The following is an 18,989-nucleotide window of genomic DNA, read 5'->3' as shown; positions in this document are numbered from 1 at the left end:
CTTGGCAAATAAGCATTTGGAAATGTCATACAAGCCATTTCTGAAAGGCGTCGAATTGGAAATGTACTTTGATTTGGAAGAAGCATTTCCCAAAATATAAATAAGTAGAAGATTGTTGTTGAGTGGCCGAAGCCAGAATGATGCTTCAAGAAAAATCAAAGCAGAACCCCTAAAAATGTCGATGTATTTATCACGTGTTTTAGTTAATAGCTAAGTTAGCTGTTTGTTTGTGTGCATGTGGCACACCATCTTTCTGTACAATTTACATGTTTTTAGAAGTGTGAGTTTCGTGTTCAAAGAGTATTTTATCAACTTACTCTCTCCCTTTCATCAACTAGCATATATAGTAGGGTATTTACGTAATTTAATTTTTAAGTTAGGGAGTTCATACTTTTAATATAATATAGATATAGATTGAGATCTTATGTATCTCCTTTAAATGATAAATTAGACATCAAATACTAAAACACTATTATTGAACGGCAGTGCTACCAAAAAGAAAAAAGAAATACAAACCAAGTCGGAATGTAAAAGGCAAAAGAAAATTGGGATAAGGCTTAAAACACATCTAAACTATAGTGAAATCACAAATTACACACCTAAATTATGACCCCCTAAACTTATTTTTTTCGTATTATTTTTCTCCTTCACTAATTACCTGGTAAGAAAAATAAGTTAAGACACAACATATGCAAACACGTGCTTATTCAAGACTACAAAATATCTCTTTTTTCATTTTATTTCTCAGACTCAAACAACCGGACAATCATCCTAAACCGACTAGGAGAGAGAGATCTTTCATTTTTATTTTTATTTTTAAATAATAATGGGCATCGACTATTACTCAGTTAGTCAATTGAGATCACATTATTCTCCTTTAAATGATATAATAGAAATCATGAATCGGCGATACTACAAAAAAAGGAAGAAAAAAAAAACACAGATGAAAAGTGAAAAATAGTGAGCCCAACTAAGACCAAATTCACCTGTCTCCATCCAAAGCCTTAAATCATCACACGCATCCTCCCTTCGAATTTTAACTTTTATCAGTCTAGTATAAAATAAGTTCTACACTATCAAATTACTACTCCACAAGGTCAACCATAAAGAATCAACCTGAAGACTAGACAGATTATCTGCAACAAGTTAAAATACACTAACAATGTATAAGTTATTCACGATCGTATACAAGTTAAACTCTAAAAAATGTAGTGTGTGGTTATACAGCAACAGCTCTTTCAAACTGCAACTGCATAATGAAAGCCATGTGTTGAGTATTAAAATAAACTTATGAAAGAAATGATTAAGTTCATGATTCATCTTCATGAGAGCACATAAAACCTCTATATATCTCTAAAGGGAACTAGACTAAGGCTCTCTATATTGAAAATAGATCTTGAATCTTTTAAAGGTGGCATCTTCAATAACCAAAATAATCTCAGCCACACCACCCCAACGACTTCCTGAAACCTAAGACTGCAAAGTTAAGGGAAAAACATAAAATTTTGAAAAACGAAAACTTATTCCTGAACTGAGCTATATATATGGTACATATCCTCTGTCAAGGTTGTCCTGAACTACCTGCTAACTCATAAGTGAAGTTGGGCTGGACAAGAACAGTAAAAACCACCGATACAAAATCACGATGAACCATCTAAAGTTGGACTGCCTGGTAGGAACCTAATACGACTACAGTGTTTCAACTTGGTGATAGCTTCTTGTGCCCTCCCACGCAAAAGATCCACATATACTGCAGTAAGAATAGCTTCAGGACGTTGAGGTTTTGTTGAAAGTGCTTGTACTGCATAATGTTGGGCCTGTTCGATGTCTCCTTGCACAGCAGACATGGCAGCTAAGTTTGAGAAGAGAATTCCACGGGCCTCTTCTGGCTTAACGAACACGAATGCTTGAGATTCCTCTGACGGAAAGGAATTCAAAGCTGCTGATCCACCACTAGTATCTTCAGAATCCAATGTTTTCTCCTGTTTCCACATTTCAGAATCCGCTTCACTAAATGGCAGATCAACACCCTTGCCACCGGAGATATACGTTGACAAATGTTCTGCAGCTTCCTTTGGCCGATTTAGCAAGCATAGAGCTTCAGCTGCATACACATTGCCAAGAAAGATGTATATTTTAGAACATTCTTGGACTTTCAAGAGAGATTTTGCAATTGTAAGGGCCTTCAATGGATTTCCCAATTCCAGCTCTACAAAAGCCAAATCAGCCAATATAGCTTGCTCAATCATCAGATTCTCTTTTCTGCAAGTGGTTTGATACTCGCTAACAGAACTTAATAAGGAGGCATTTTGACTGCTGGCACCCTTGTGCTCCTTCACCTCCCCATTTGCACTAACCTGACCTGATGCTGCCACATTCAGTGCCTTAGGGTCAGCAGTTGATCCATTCTTACAGTTTGCAGTCTTGGATGGTACTGCTTCTCTTGTTTCACTTTCTTCCAGACCAGAAGCATGAGGCTGTGTAGACTTCTTACCAGAAAAGTTCAATAAATGCAACGCATTCAGAAGACACTGACGAGCAAGTGATACTGATAACTTAGGCTGTCTATCCTTAGTCGCCAAATCTTCTGTACCTGAAAAACTTTCTTGTCCATTTCTTGATATCCCGTCTTCCATAACAAGTTGCCTCCATTTTCCTTTTCCAACAACATGAACTTTAACTTCAGACCTATCAGAAGCAGCAACACCGCTCGACTTAAGCAGTCCTTGCTCAAGGGCCATTAGACAACATTCTGCAACTCGTAACCACAAAAGAGGCTTATTGTAGAAAACCTGGCTAGCCTTATAGAAACAGCTTGCAGCCTGTAATGGTTTCCCACAAGCCAGGTACTGCACACCACAGTTATATGTTAAGAGAAGAGACTTATCCTGTGAGATGGTTGAGAGCTTTAAAGGCCGCTCTTTCCGGAGAGATGAACTACTGCTCAGAGCCTTGGCAAAAAATACAGAAGAAGTGTGATGCTTGCCAAGACGATAATATATGCACCCCAGATTGTTGTAGTATACGCTAGAAATTCCAGTTTCTTCCTGATTACTTGATGCCATCAAGAGCTTGATTGCTTTTCGATGGTTCCCGCGAGCATATTCAAGCTGGGACTTTAAATAGAGAGCCATAGAATGATCTTTGCCCCGTGCTGTGTTCATAGCCATCTTAACTTCACGCTTAGCTGCCTTAAGATTCCTGGTAAGGAGAAGAAACTGGACCTTGCAAAGGTGCAGTTTAATCCTCATATCAGCAGTTGAGATAGATTCATCAGCGTGGCTCCTTGTTAGATCATTTGAAGATTTCAAGCCAGACTGGCGCGGTAGATTCTGCCCACCAATCTCCATGGATGATATTAAATGCAGAGCATCATCTTCAAGTCCATCGTCTGATAATGTCCTAGACAAAGAACCTTCAGAGGTAATTCCAGCAGCAGGTGAATCTGGATTAGATGCATCAGAAATAGTTGAATTGCTAGGAAATGAAGCCGATTTCAGAACGGCTGAAGCTGGTGGCTGTGCACTTCCACTGTCAACTTGACTCAATAAACTACTGCTACAAAAGACCTTCTCCACATAGCTGATCACATCCTGGGAGCAAGAATCACAATTAAACTATTTGGAACAAAGATTTTAAGAAAGAACGCTACATAAAGTCAAAAAGGAAAAGAAGCAATGTAACAGAAGTAGAAACGAACATGAGATTCCAACACAGATTCCACCATCCTAGAAAAAGTACGGCAAAGTTTCAACAATTGGAAACAAAAACTAAAAATAGCTATCCTTGACAAAATTAGTAATCTTCATTTTTCAATAAAAAAATAAAAATAAAACTACAAATGGAGCATGAACCAATAATCAACCTTTTAAATAGAACAATAATGACAGAACTCCAAGGAGTTTTTCCTGTGCTGGCATAGAAGGGGTTTGAACAAGAAGTTAAAGAAGACTTAGTACATAATGCCTGCTTGCATTTGGTGGTGCATATGGAAAGAAAGAAAGAAACAGAAGATGAACGAAACACTCTACTGAAGTTTGAAAGTAAAATCTGGTTGCTTTACGTTGTTATCTTTTTGGTGTAGATTAGAATGGGTAATTGAACCTGAAACGCTGTTACAGTTCATAGAATCATTTGTATAGGCAGTCGGGTCTTTTCTTTTATTCTCTCCGGTAATGTTTTGGACGTAACAACGGCACCTTCTTAGTGCTGACATCAAATACTACTTACCTTTTCAAGAAAACAAAAACTAGAACAATAATGACAAAAGCTAGTCCATAGTAACAGTTACTCCAAAAAAAAATGACAAGCTAGTCCAAAACCATTAAAGGTGGCCATATTAGTTCATTGAAAAACTACTGCAACAGATGCAGGAAGGTGCAAAACAAAACTACTGACATTAAACCATCCATCACAAACTTCAAAGCCTGCAATATTTTATTTAGATGTGTTAAACCATAACTCAAGAAGTTCACCACCCAACAATCGCCTAGGACCAGCCACTTAAAAAAATAGAAAGAAGTTATCAAAAAGGAAGAAAATAGAAACATAGGGCCAAAACTTAATCACACAGGAGATGGATACAGCAAATACAAATGGTATCCAAGTATAGATGATACTAGGTGAATTGATTCCATCTTTTGTAGGTTACAGATAGATTGTTGATTAGTTTATGTGTTCGCAAGCTGGCCTTGGCACCATCGTCATTATAACAACATACCCAGTGAAATCCCACAATGTGAGGTCTAGGGAGGGTAAAGTGTACGCAGACCTTACCCCTATCTCGAAAGATAGGGAGGCCATTTCCGAAAGACCCTCGGCTCAAGAAAAAACATGACGAGACCCTCGGCCTTGGCACCATTGTCATTACAAAAAAAAAAAAAAAAAAAAAAAATGTAGAGCAAGTGTAAATGATATCCGATCTTGTTCTTTAAAATTGTTATAGGAAACTCTAGTAACATCAGCTACTTCTGTGAGTGAATTCACTTAATATGAACTTTGAGAAGCAGTTCTTCAACTTCAGATGTCTCATCTTTAAGGTCTTCGGAAATTGCAACAGCATCAATGTTTCTTACCTTAGAACAAAATGAGGAAAGAAAACCATTATATCCCACATATGGCGTCCTGAGAGAAATGGATCTTGAAAACCCAGCATTCTAATAAATTACACTTCAAAACTTAATGAAGAATGAGACTACCAATACAACAACAACAACAACAACAAGTGAATTCACTTAATATGAACTTTGAGAGCTTACTCTTCAACTTCAGATGTCTCATCTTCCGAAAGTCAATAAAAGCATAAAAAGAAGTAAGATAAGGTTAAGAGATTCGGAATAGAGATTCAAAGCGATATGGAAGAAATAATGAGGAAAGATAACCATTATAATCACCACGGAAATATGGTATAATAGAGAGAAATCGGATCTTGAAGAACCCAGATAATCAAAGCATAGGAAATAAATTACGTAAACGGAGCACAAAAAATTATATTGCAATAATGCGACTACTACTAAGAACGGATAACGAGACTATCTACTAGGTTTACCTTAATTCGGGTCCTCCAAACCCCTCCTATCTAAGGAAGAGATATTGCGCCATGTCTTGTCTAATTAGTTCTCCCCAAGATTGGCCTTATCGTCGAAACCATCCATGGCCAACCTCTCACACCTCCCAGGGAAAAAACTTCTCTTCACATGCCCAAACAATCAATCTCGCTTCTCGCATCTTGATCTTTGTAGAGGCCACCTGCACCTTATCCCGAATATCCTCATTCCTAATCATATCAAAGAAGTGGCCGCGCATCCATCTCAACATTCTCATCTGAAAAAGAACGTGAGAGATCTTAAAAAACTCCGTGAAAAACATAACCAGCACATGTAGAACTTGCCCTTAAGTTTTGTGGGATATCTGTTCTACTTAAGCAAGCTTCTGCATTTCATCCACCCTCGCCTTTATACGATGTGTGACATCATCGTCAATCTCAAGAGACTAGTTGGAGGGCAAACTAATCGAGGATGGCGGGTACCAAGTTACTTCCAAGTCGGAAAGAGGGCTTCACTCGAACTTACACTCCAAGTACTTTCACAGAGTCCTGCGGTAGCTTAAACCCTTTAGACTCGAGGTATGTCTCTAATTGAGTCTCTAGCGTTAATGCTACGAGTCTTCGATCGGACTATGTCGAGGAAAGGACAGGACATGGCACCTCACCTTGAATTTGCCGTGTCAATCCATCCATCATTTGAAAATAAAAAGGACTAAGAGCCGAGAGACCAACCCCATCACAACCGGAAAGTGCTCGAGTCTCCTTCCGTCCTCAAATTGGGGAGGGGATGATACATGTCCTTGATCACCCTAACGTACGCCATAGAAGACCTTTTAGCCTCCAAGATTTCCAGACGGATCCACCTTGGAACTTTGTCATAAGCCTTGTTGTCAAAGGTCGATGAAGACTACCAATAAGTCATATTAATGGTTTGCCATGAATTCATTTAAGTACCACTAGATGAAGAGATATCCGTTGGATAAATAAGTTATCACCAGATTGGCCTTATAGCTTCAAAAGAAAACCAGGGAAAAAACTTCAATAACAATAAGCTGATTTTGTAGAAAAACTCATTAATCATATCAAAGAAGAGGCATCATCAAACATGAAAAAGAAAGAAGAAAAAAAGGTGAAAAACATATTAGCACATATTGCAAAAGTTGTGGATATATTCTACTTAAGTAGCTTCAACTGCTTTAGCGTTTTAGCGGCTGCTCAAGAGACTAGTTGGAGGCAAAAATCGAGGGCGCTGTGGTTGAAAGAGGGGGACTCTAATACAAAATTCTTTCACAGAGTTGCGGTAGCAAATAGGAGGAGGAATTTCATTGAGTCTCTACATGTGAATGTAGTGTTCGAGGGGGAGAAGGGAAGGGGGCTATTGTAGGGTATTATGATCATTTGTTTAAGGAAGGTCTTAGGTGAGAGACCAAAATTAGGGGGATTAGTTTTCAGTCAAATTGGGGAGGGGATGAGGGAGTGGTTGGAAAGGGCTATAGAAGAAGAAGAGCGCCGAGACCGGACGGATTCACCTTATTGTTGGAGGATAGTTAAAGGTGAGTTGATAGAGACCATTGTGGAATTCCAAGAAACAGGATAGTTCGAGAAAAGCCTCAATGCTTCTGTCATTACCATCGTGCCGAAGAAGGAAGGAGCGACGAGTATAAAGGATTTTAGTCCTATTAGTCTAGTATGAAGCATTTATAAGATCATATCAAAGGTGCTTTCCAATAAACTAAAGAAGGTTCTGGATGAGACAATGTCCACATCTCAGAATGCTTTTGTGGAAGAAGGAAGACAAATTCTGGATGCTGCTTTGGTGGCAAATGAAGTGGTCGATTCCAGAAAGAAGAAAGGGCAGCCAGGTATTTTATCTAAGTTGGACCTTGAGAAAGCTTATATACTGGGAATTCTTAGATTTTATCATGCCGAAGATGGGTTTTGGGGACAAGTGGAGGAGATGGATCATGTTTTGCATTTCTACTGCTAGATTTTTTGTATTGGTGAACGGGAGTCCATGCGGTTTCTTTGGGAGTTTTGAGGGTTTGAGACAAGGGGATCCTTTGTCTCCAATGTTATTCATTTTGGTTATGGAAGCTTTGGGCAAAATGATGGACAGGGCAGTTAGTGGAGATCTGTTGAAGTGTTTTGATGCGGCTTTTCGAGGGCATGGCAACCTGACAGTTACACATCTTATATTCACAGATGATAAATTCGTTTTTTTGTGATGCAGAGGTGTCCCAGCCAGATCATTTGAGACAGATTCTTCTTTGGTTCCAAGTTGTGTCAGGCCTCAAGATCAATCTCAGAAAATGTGAGACCACCCCGGTGGGAGAAGTGGTTGATATTGAGGAGATGGCGCAGGTGCTGAATTGCAAGCTGGGTACTTTACCTACTACTTATCTGGGTCTACCTTTGGGTGCTTCTAACAAAGACTAGCGGTATGGAATCCGGTGATCGAGAGAGTAGAGAAAAGGCTAGCAGGATGGCAAAAAAGATATTTGTCGAAAGGAGGAAAGGAAATTTTGATCAAAAGCAATCTGTCCAGTATTCCTACGTATTTCATGTCCCTCTTGCAGGCCCCTGGCAAAGTGATAGAAAAATTGGAAAGACTTCAGCGTAATTTTTTTATGGGACTCAGCAGAAGGCTTGAAGGAAGCATAATATTGTGAATTGGAAAGTTGTCACTTCTCCAAAGGAATGGGAAGGACTTGGTGTGAAAGACCTCAAGGTGTTCAACAAAGCTCTGTTAGGAAAATGGATATGGTGATTTGGGGTGGAGAACGCTTTTTGGAGGGGGGTGGTAGCGGATAAGTGTGGCATAATGAAAGGGGGGTGGAGGACTAGAAACATTACAACGCCGTTTGGGTATGGTTTGTGGAGGAGAGTGATGAAGGGGTGGGAAGATTTCTAAGGTTGGCGATGGAAGCCGGATCAGTTTTTGGGCACATAAGTGGTGTGGGGAGAACGAGTTAGAGGAGAGTCTTCCCTAACATATATCGGGTCTCCAGCCAAAGAGAGATGACAGTCCAACAGATTTGCAATCTCATGAGGGGAATATTCACTGGGATTTAAGATTTAGAAGGAACTTGCAGGATTGGGAGATGGGAGAATATCACAATCTAATTGAGCTTTTGTATGGGCTTGCCTCGCCTAACATTCCTTCGGACGTGTGGATATGGCGGGAGAGTGGAGATGGTTTATTTTCTGTTAGTTCTTACTAGAAGAGGTCACTAGTTACTAGTGAGAGAGGAGTGTATTTTCCCCCATGACTCTAATTGGATCCCTAAAGCGCCGAGGAAATCAGAGAAGGCAGCTAGAGGTGCGATTTTAACAGCGGAAAATCTGAGGAAGAGAAGGATTACTTATGTCAGCTGGTGCTTTATGTGTAACAGTACGGGCGAAAACATTGATCATCTTTTATTGCATTGTAAGGTGGCTAGTCGTTTGTGGAGAGGGCCCTAAATTTGTTTAGGACACAATGGGTGATGCCGGGCACAGCGAAAGAGGCTATGTATAGTTGGAATCAGAGAAGGGGGCAGAGAAGATCAAGGGCATGGACTGTCACCTCTTTAGCAATCATGTGCGTCATTTGGAAAGAGAGATAGGAGGGCATTTGAAGGGGTGGAGCAAGATTTTGTAAAGATCCAAAGTAGTGTGTTATGTGTTATTTTTAGTTTCCTTTTGGTGTACTTATGAGGTCCCTATTTGTATAGAGGATTGGATCTCTTTTGTTGAGAATCATATTTTGGTATATGTTCTCTTCTTTTGGTATACGGCTTGTATACGGGGCTGCCCCATTTGTTAATCAAATACTTACCTTGTCAAAAATAAAATACATGAGCTACATTCCAAGAATGATACTTTTACTGATCAAAAATTGAATGGCTTTTCGAACAAACTCCTGACAAGTTATACTGCCTTTTTATCTTTTTTGCATGGGTCCGCAAGGCAGTGAAAAACATCCAAAAAACCATTCCAGATAAAAATGTTTTCCCAGCTTATCAGAAAATCTACAAGGAAAAGATCAGAGCATCATTCCATAATGTGGGAAGAATAGCATAAGGGAAATGATAATTGTTGCAGAATTTCCACTTAAGAATGAGAATCACAAGATTCATCACTTTCCTACAATACATATTATTGGGACTGCACTAGTTTCTTGCATCTGAGATAGTCACAAGAACATTCATCCTAGTCTCTCGACATTATAAAGAAACATAGAAGTTGCAATATTTTTTCTGAATCATTAGAGTAATGCTCCACTGAAGTAATCCATCCCCAATCATAATTCCAAATGCACTTATGACTTAACATCATCACATTTTGACCTTTTCATCCGTGAAGATGCATAAGATCATCCAATGCAGTCCTAGCAGAGCCTATCCATATAAGAATTTTATGTTTCTGTCTTATCTTCTTATCTAAAGTTAATTGCCACACGGAAATAAAAGGAAACTAAAGATATCTAAATTTAACCTCTATGGGTTACGCACCTATTCATTACAATCACACAATATAAAACCATCAGACAATGAAACTAAACTCAAGCATATTTCCTTTAATCAAAAAGTAATTGCGGCCATCATACATTGTTGGAGCGTCAATAGTTACTACAGTATATAATCAGCTCTGATCTATAATGTTATAGTTTGTCAATAGTTTCATTATAGCATCAACGGGAATCATTCCCTTGATAATTTGTTTCTTCAAGTTTTTTTTTTTTTTAAAAAAAAAAAAAAAGTAAGCAAGCAATTCTAAGCCCAGACAGACACTGGAAAGATAATTTCAAATGTAGTAACTAAATCATGATATTGATAAGACAGTACAAGAGATCAAAAGATACTAATTTCTGAGAAACAAACAGTTGGGCATGTACGACTTACGGCTGATCTTGCTGCATTTCGAGTAAGTAACGCCACATCCAACAGTAAGAGGCAAATGCGCTTGGCTATTTCCTGTGTGCAAATTCATTAGTCAATAAGTAGATTTGAATATCTAATATTTCAGAATCTGCAGTAATTGTTTACCTCGTCTATTGGTTCAATGTTCTGAAACAATCCTTCCAAAATTGAAAATGCTTTTGCATGTTCATGCAAATGAAACCAGCAAACTGCCTGTATAATTCAAATGCAAATATTAGCACACATAAAGGTCCTTAACAAATAAATAGGCCATTTTTCTGGAAAAAAGAACCAGCCAAGCCAGTATCAACTGAACATACTAGATTGTACATGGTCACTGAGGGGTCAAACTCATCAGCATAAACAAGTTTGGAACTATGTTGAGCGGATAGCTGCCGTGGCGCACTGTTATTTCCGTTATTTCCTGTCACAGTTTTGGCTCCACCACTGCTAGCAGGCTCTGCCTGGTCGCCAGCAGCACAAGCAAGCTCTTCACTTCTTTTCTGAACATTGAAAGCAATAACAATGTATCACACCAAGGAGATAAGAACACTGTAGTACGGCTGTACAGGTATAATACCACAATAAGAATTAAAACAACCAAAGTAGTCAGAAAGGGAAGAAAAGTAGAAGGAAGAACTGAGAAAGAACAATTTTGGAGCTACTCTATAGTGTTGTCAAAGGCGCACTTAAGCCTTCAGCGAGGCTCAAAACACGATGAACGCTTCAAGAACTCAAGATTCTAAGGTCCCGTTAATTATTCACTTTTTTCGGGAATATTTTTTCACTTTATCGTGTTTGGCCATAAAAATTCCAAATACAACTTTGGAAAACAACCAAAACTTGTTTTTCACCTTTTTTTTCCACTTTCAATACATTCAAACAACCAAATATTCTTTGCAAAAACTATAACAAATCCAACTCCAAAATACCAAATAAAGTGAAAAATATTTGGTTTTCATGGCCGAACACCTACTAAGACATATTTTTCCTTGCCAATGAGCATTTCCTGAAGAGACGACGCCTAAACAACTAATATTTCACTTCATTGTTAAATTTTTTTCCAATTTCTTTGTCCATATAGTTGTTATTAATGCTTATAATTATTAGTCTTGGACTAAACATCTATATTTGTATTTTTGTCACCATTGCACCTTTTTCCATTAAAGCCCACGCTTTATTTGCGCTTAAAGCCCCGGCGGACCTTAGAGCTTTTTTGCACTTTTCGCTTTTGATAACACGGCTCTATACCACACATCTGGAGACAAATTAACTAAGGCAAAGGCTTCCCTTCTGCTAGATAGCTATCAGGTGAAAAAGAAAGTTCACATAATAAATGGAAACCAGGATGCCACCACAAGTGTCAAGACCAATAGATGAAATTTACTCTGGGAAAAGAAACAGAAGAATAAACTGCAGAAATCCAAGTTCACTACAAGGCGGCAAACAGGAAGACACCCAATACTTAGGCAGATCGATATCCATAACCAAATAACATTTTTTATATTTCTAGCTTGTTCAGAAAGTCAATATTCTAATCACTTAAAGAGGAAAAACATCTAATTGACCATTAAACACCCTACTGCTGCTAGTCATAAATGCAGTAAATATAAAATGACCATTTTCACTGGGATGCTACCAAATTAAGAACTGCAGAATCTGTTCAACGAAAAAAGTTGATTTTTCTCCAAGAAGAATAAATCAACAAAGAGAAATTTAACTAAATTAGTTGAAATTATGTTACTAAGAACTTTTTCTTTTTTTTTTTTGAGTCAAAGGTAACCACATAAAAATTATGTTACTAATAACTTAGACAACATTGAAGCATTATGAATGAAAAAACACAAGACAAAGACCAATTTTGTCCAGCAATCTGACTCTATGTGATCAAATTTGATTAGAAATAGGGATTAACAAGTTAGAACAGGTCCAAATATGTAACTTGTAATAGTGGAAGTAGTTTCATTCTTAAATTCTGCTATCTTTTACTTTATAACTACTAGTGGAATCTTATGCTCATCAAAAGGAGATATTAAGCCTGTAGCTCCTCAATCACGCCAAATTCTTAAACAAAAACTTCTAGAAAAAAGAAAATCCCTTCCGAAAGAAAATGAAAAGCAAAAGTTAGTTGATCTTTGTATCTAGCTTTGATTTGCATCTCTATGACTGAAAAAGTAGTACAATCTATTTGGTATGCCAAACTCAAATCATGCCTTTTACAAAATAGAGCAGTAATTTGATCCATTGGAATAGGGAAAACTTCGAATAGATAGACCTGCAAGAAATTGTGGCATTCTTCTCTTTACAATTCACATCTTTCTCTTATGATTCACAAAACTAACCAAGAATTCTAGTGCAGTTTTCATCCATGCCCATACAAGAATGAATGACAAGAGGCAGACTTATAGTTCCGGTTCAACTTAGTGAGAACCTTCATTCACATATTTTCCTCCAAAAATGTTCTAAAACTCTTTGACCCCCCCCCCCCCCCCCCCACACACACCAAAACCAAAAAAACCACACACGCAATCAATTAGCAGTAATATCCTACTTTGAAGCAATTCACAAGGCTCCACAATCTTTATTTTACGATAAGGATGTTGACCACTTTACTGGTGTCAAGGATGGCTCCTTACCTTTAAAAGGTTTTTGACTGTTGGGGTGCACTTATGCTAACTAGAATTATATTCCTTTTTTTATAAGTAGAGATACTAAACTAGAATTATATTCCTAAATATCCTTTGACTTTATAACTGTTCTAAACGGTGGAGGTAAATGCGGATATAAAGAGCGCGAAACAAGCATAAATTTCGCTTCTTGTAAAAACCTAAGCATGTAAATTTTTTCCACAGGTGAACTTCTGCAGAACAAACAAAGCCCCTCCTTCTGCCGAGGTCATACATCATGCAGTAGGCTTGCTCTCGCAACTGAAAGTTTGGCAACGATAGAGCTCTATGATTGAATCTGCCTCTTGGAGCTCACAGCACATATAGAATCATTTAAACATGCATAATAGGAGCAACGAAGCAGTACCACAACCACAGCAATGATGAACCATAGAGATAATTATTATACTTCAACATCTCAATGATACAGCTTTACGTACCTTAGAATTATTAAGTTCATCAATCAGCTTCTTAGGATTGGAGCAACCATCTTGAAAGTTCACAGCAATCGCAATGTTATGTAGAACCTAGCGCAGGAGGAGCAAAGAACAACATAAATAAAGCAACTACAAGTTAAAGTGAAAACGACAGAACATCATCATTTTTTTTTTTTTTAATAATGGTAACATAAAAAAGTAAGCAGGAAATATGCAAAAAGACGACTTTAAAAAATGACAGAACATCATCATGAAACCAAACAAGAAGAAATATTAACAAATCCAACAGCTTGATAACTCGATTAACATGATTATGGTGCATTTAGCAAATATATCAACTATTCCTAAATCCCATATGACTTCGGGCCAATAATATAAACAATCCATATTCATTACGCTCTACTCAGAACCAATTTGCAAATCTCAATGCTGGCAAATTTTTTGTTTTTTATGTCTTGGTTAGTGTTTCCTAATGCAAGTGTAGCAAAAAAAAACTAAGTCCCAACCAGTGTTATCAAAAGCGAAAAGCGCAAAAAAGCTATAAGGTCCATTAGGGCTTTAAGCACAAACTGCAAATAAGGTCTGGGTTTTAATGAAAAAAGCGCAAATGGAGAAAAAATACAAATATATATGTTTAGTCCAAGACTAATAATTATAAGCATGCATAACACATATATGGAAAAACTATTGGAAAAAAACAATAAAGTGAATATTAATTGTTTAGTGTCGCCTCTTCAAGAAATGCTCATTGGCAAGGAAAGTATGTCCTAGAGAGCCTTGATGACGACACTGAACGCACATTAAGCGAGGCGAAGCGCTCAACATGTTTTGAGCCTTGCTTCAGGGCTTAAGCGCGCATTAAGCACACCTTTGACAACACTGGTCCCAACTAGTCGATATTTTCTACATAAGATCATTTGTTCGGTTTCTTTTGTTCTTAGCTGATATTGCATTTTCCGATTAAATATAGGTCTTTCGAAGTAACTTCTCGCTATGGTTTTAGGCCTAACTCGTCCCATTTAGTACTTTCAACATATAATGGCATACCTCCGAACTGATGCATTTGAAGGTTTATGTAGGAAATGGTCAAAGATACAATTATTAATGGACTCGCAAGTTCCAAATGAACATCAAATACTTGACCCGCTCAAAGTGAAATTTAAACCAAAGCTTCTCCAAATTAAATATAACACCAGTGCCTATAAGGTATCTGATCGATACAAGATACATTTCATTGTTTTGCTACAAAAACTAAAATCGGTTGTGGCATACTCCGTTTGAACCCCCACTGTAGTTAAATTAAAAACATCTTAAATACCTCTGTTGCAGCAAGCCTTGTTCTTCCCAACAAACCAAACCAGTAATTCATATTCCAATGCAAGTACTACCTATAGTATAATGAGCTCAGAGCTCTTTAAATGATTACATCCACAATGCCAGTTAAGATATTCCAACCAGAGGCGAAGCCAGGATTTGAAGCTTGTGGGTTCGGGATTCTAATTCTTTAAAGTTACTGGATTCTAAATTTAATAACTAGTACAAATTTGACAAAAAATTTAATACAAATATATGGTTCGGACCAAAGCTACTGGATTGCGGCCGAACCCACGCCCGAAGGGCTACCTCCACCCCTGATTCCAACACCAACTTCAACAAATGAACGGATGCCTCAGTTTCACTGAACTCATTTAACTCCCCACCTATCAAAAAATCCTCAATTACCAACACAGTATTTCACAGAAAATCCTCACCTACCACCTACCAGAAAGGACCATAAACATATTTTTATTCACCTCCATAGACACTTAAGAGATCGAAACGGAAAACATCTATTAACGAGGCAAAAGGCTGATCTTTCGCTTATGAAACATAATTACAAAAGGATGTAATATAACTAAGTAATACAATTTGAATCGGATTTGAACATGAAAATTGCATTTTCCATCAAAAATCACATGCAAATTGAGCTCAAAAGCCATCAATTCAAGTAAAAGTACTAGAACTATGCAAACTACAAATAACCATCGCTTAAAATTTAGAAGCATAAATACACTAGAACAGGTTGAAAAAAAAAAAAAAAAAAGAGAAGGGTGGGGGGGGGGGGGGGGGGACGAGAATGAAATAGTATAACTGAAGTAATTACAATTTGAATCACAAATTGAACATGAAAACTGCACTTTCCATCGAAAGTCACATGCAAATTGAGCTAAAATCAATCAATTCAATTAAACATAGTAGAAGAGCGCAAACTACAAATAAACCATATATACACTAGAACAGGTAGAAAATGTATAGAGTTACCATACACAAAAATGCAAAAAAGAAAAAATGATAGAGAAATTAGTCATCTTTGGATCACCTTCCTTTTTCTCCAACAGTCGACGCAAAACTAAAGTAATTACAATTTGAATCGAGTTTGAACATGAGAATCACATTTTCCATCAAAAATCACATGCAAATTGAGCTCAAAGCCATCAATTCAATTAAATTAAACATAGTAGAAGAGCGGAAACTACAAATAAACCATATATACACTAGAACAGGTAGAAAATGAATAGAGTTACATACACAAAAATGCAAACCAAAAAAAAACGCTAGAGAAATTAGTCATCTTTGGATCACCTTCCTTTGTCTACAACAGTCGACGCAAAACTAAAGTAATTACAATTTGAATCGAATTTGAACATGAAAATCACATTTTCCATCAAAAATCACATGCAAATTGAGCTCAAAGCCATCAATTCAATTAACAACCCTAGAAAAGCACAAGCTATAAATAACCATAAATCACTTATACAGTAGAAAAGGTTTAAAATGTATAAAGCTACCATAAAGAAAAATGCAAAAAAAAAAAAAAAAAGGAAGAAGAAGAAGAACGATAAAGAACTGAAATTGAACTTGAAAATTGCATTTTCCATCAAAAATCGCAAATCGAGCTCAAAATTAATTCAATTAAACATAGTGGAAGAGCAGAAACTTCAAATAAACCATAAATACACCAGAACAGGTAGAAATGCAATAATCAAAAAGCAAAAAATCTGATAAAGAAATTAAGCACCTTTGAAGCGCCTTCCTTTCTATGCAACAGTCGACGCAAAACTAAAGTAATTACAATTTGAATCGAATTTGAACATGGAATTTGCATTTTCCATCAAAAAAACACATGCAAATTGAGCTCAAAGCCATCAACATTTCAACTAAAAGTACTAGAAGTGCGCAAACTACAAAAAACCATAAATCACTTAAACATTACAACCAACAAAAATGGAAAAAAAAAATCACCTTCGGATCGCCTTCCTTTTTCTGCAACAATTAATGCAAAATTCTAACAATCCGCGAAATTCAAAAAGATGTAATATAACTAAAATAGTTACAATTCAAATCGAAATTGAACTTAAAAACTGCATTTTCCATCAAAAATCAGGTGCAAATTGAGCTCAAAACCATCGATTCAGTTAAAAATATAAGAAGCATGCACAAACTACAAATAACCATCTTATAGATTAGAAACATAAATACACTAGAACAAGTTGAAATGTAAGGGGAGAAAAAAAGGCTGGACCTTTGCTTACGACACCTTTAGATTAATCGTAACTGCATTTTCCATCAAAAACATGCAAATTGAGCTCAAAATCAATTCAACTAACACGACACTAGAACAACGCAAACTACAAATAAGCCATAAATCACATAAAAACACTAGAACAGGTTAAAAAAGTATAAAGCTACAATATACAAAAAAATCAAAAAAAGAAAAAACGATAGAGAACTGAAATTGAACTTGAAAATTGCATTTTCCATCGAAAATCGCAAATTAAGCTCAAAGCAATCAATTCAACTAAACATAGTAGAAGAGCGCAAACACAAATAACCAATAAATCACATAAAAACACTAAAAGTTGAAAATGTATAAAGCTACCATACACAAAAATGCAAAAATCGAAAAAAACAAAAAACAAAAAAGAGAAAAATCACCATTGGATCGCCTTCCTTTTATGTTAATTAGGATTAAAAAACATAATTATTAAAGAAAATGTAATAGCATAACTGAAATAATTACAATTTGAATCTAAATTGAACTTGACAACTCCATTTTCCATCCAACAACATGCAAATTGAGCTCAAAATCAGTTCAATTAAGCATAAATACACTAGAACAGGTTTTAATGCAAAAAAAAAAAAAACTGATAGAGAAATTAGTCAAACTACAAATAAACCATAAATACACTAGAACAGGTTAAAATACACACAAAAAAAAAAAAGGAAAAGAAAACTAATCACCTTTGGATCCTAATTAACATAATTACAAACAAAAATGTAATAACAATTTGAATCACAAAATTGAACTTGAAAACTGCATTTTCCATCACAAACATGCAAATTGAGCTCAAAATCAATTCAATTAAACATAAATACACTACAACGAATGCAAAAAAAAAAAAAAGTGAAATAAAATTAATCACCTTAGGATCGGCTTGTTTTTTGTGCAACAATTGATACAAAACCCTAACACAATCCGTATATTTCCCCGATTGAAACAACACCGCCGCTTCCTTCGCTAATCCCGATGTAACCGACAACGCGCCGTCGTCCTCCGCCGCCACCTCCTTCGCTACTACTGACGACGTCGTATCCATTCAAATCAACACAGATCCACACAAAAAATCACACAAATTCTAGGGTTTACACAACTGTTAATTCACATTCAAATAACAAACAAAAAACTAGGGTTACGACATGTTAGATATACGATATATACGAAGTGTGTATACAAATGTGTTTTGCGGTGCGTGGATTTAGAATTTTTCTTTTTTAGAGAGAGAAATGGGAGAATTTTTGGATAGAGAGAGAAAATCTAGAAAGAGAGAGAGAGAGAGGTGGGGGACTATGTTATACACTTCACTGTATTATATATGAAAAATTATACTGTATTATATATGAAAGGAAAAAAGGCAAATAGACCCTCAACTATTTAAAATTGATCAATTTTATCCTCTGTTATATTTTTTTTGTTCAAAAATACCCTTTAACTAACGAAATAATTTTAAAAAATTGTTTGAGAAAATTTTGTGCTTAAACTATTAGAAATACATTTGATTTATAATTTTAATTTTTAGAGAGAGAAACAGAGAGATTCTTAAATTTGGGAGAATTTCGGATAGAGAGAGGTGGGGGACTTTGTTTTACTGTACTATTATATGAAATGGGTCATTTCATCCTCTGTTATATTTTTTGCTCTAAACATCCTCATAGTTATATTTTTTGTTCAAAAATATCTTTTAACCAGCGAAATAATTTTGAAATATTCGTCTTACTAATAGTTGTTTCAAAACAAGCAAAATTGGATCAATTTTTGTTCTTGAACTATTTGAGATATGTTCGATTTATAATTCTAATATTTAGAGACAGAAACAAAAGGGATTTTTCCAAATTGGGGAGA

The 18,989-nt window shown here is 36.4% G+C and overlaps 1 protein-coding gene across 1 annotated transcript; it reads right to left on the bottom strand.

Moving 5' to 3' along the window:
- Positions 1-1,270: 1,270 nt before the first annotated feature.
- Positions 1,271-18,437, bottom strand: LOC132039938 (uncharacterized). Its single transcript, XM_059430498.1, has 6 exons — positions 18,013-18,437; positions 13,553-13,639; positions 10,767-10,949; positions 10,573-10,659; positions 10,429-10,500; positions 1,271-3,593 (listed from the first exon to the last, which is right to left on the bottom strand). The coding sequence occupies exons 1-6, from the start codon at positions 18,184-18,186 to the stop codon at positions 1,641-1,643; spliced, it is 2,556 nt and encodes an 851-aa protein (XP_059286481.1). The 5' UTR covers positions 18,187-18,437; the 3' UTR covers positions 1,271-1,640.
- Between the last annotated feature and the right edge of the window lie 552 nt (positions 18,438-18,989).

Source organism: Lycium ferocissimum, chromosome 12 (genome assembly GCF_029784015.1).
Source record: "Lycium ferocissimum isolate CSIRO_LF1 chromosome 12, AGI_CSIRO_Lferr_CH_V1, whole genome shotgun sequence".
In the NCBI taxonomy this organism is placed as follows: domain Eukaryota; kingdom Viridiplantae; phylum Streptophyta; class Magnoliopsida; order Solanales; family Solanaceae; genus Lycium; species Lycium ferocissimum.
Note: the sequence above shows the minus strand (reverse complement) of the source record. Positions and strands in the feature narration are given on the sequence as shown.

Coding starts and splice junctions, on each gene's coding strand:
- LOC132039938 (XM_059430498.1), bottom strand. CDS start 18,186: ATGGATACGACGTCGTCAGTAGTAGCGAAGGAGGTGGCGGCGGAGGAC. Junction 10,660..10,766: donor CAGTGACCATGTACAATCTA/GTATGTTCAGTT, acceptor TGAATTATACAG/GCAGTTTGCTGGTTTCATTT. Junction 3,594..10,428: donor GAAATGCAGCAAGATCAGCC/GTAAGTCGTACA, acceptor TCTTGCTCCCAG/GATGTGATCAGCTATGTGGA.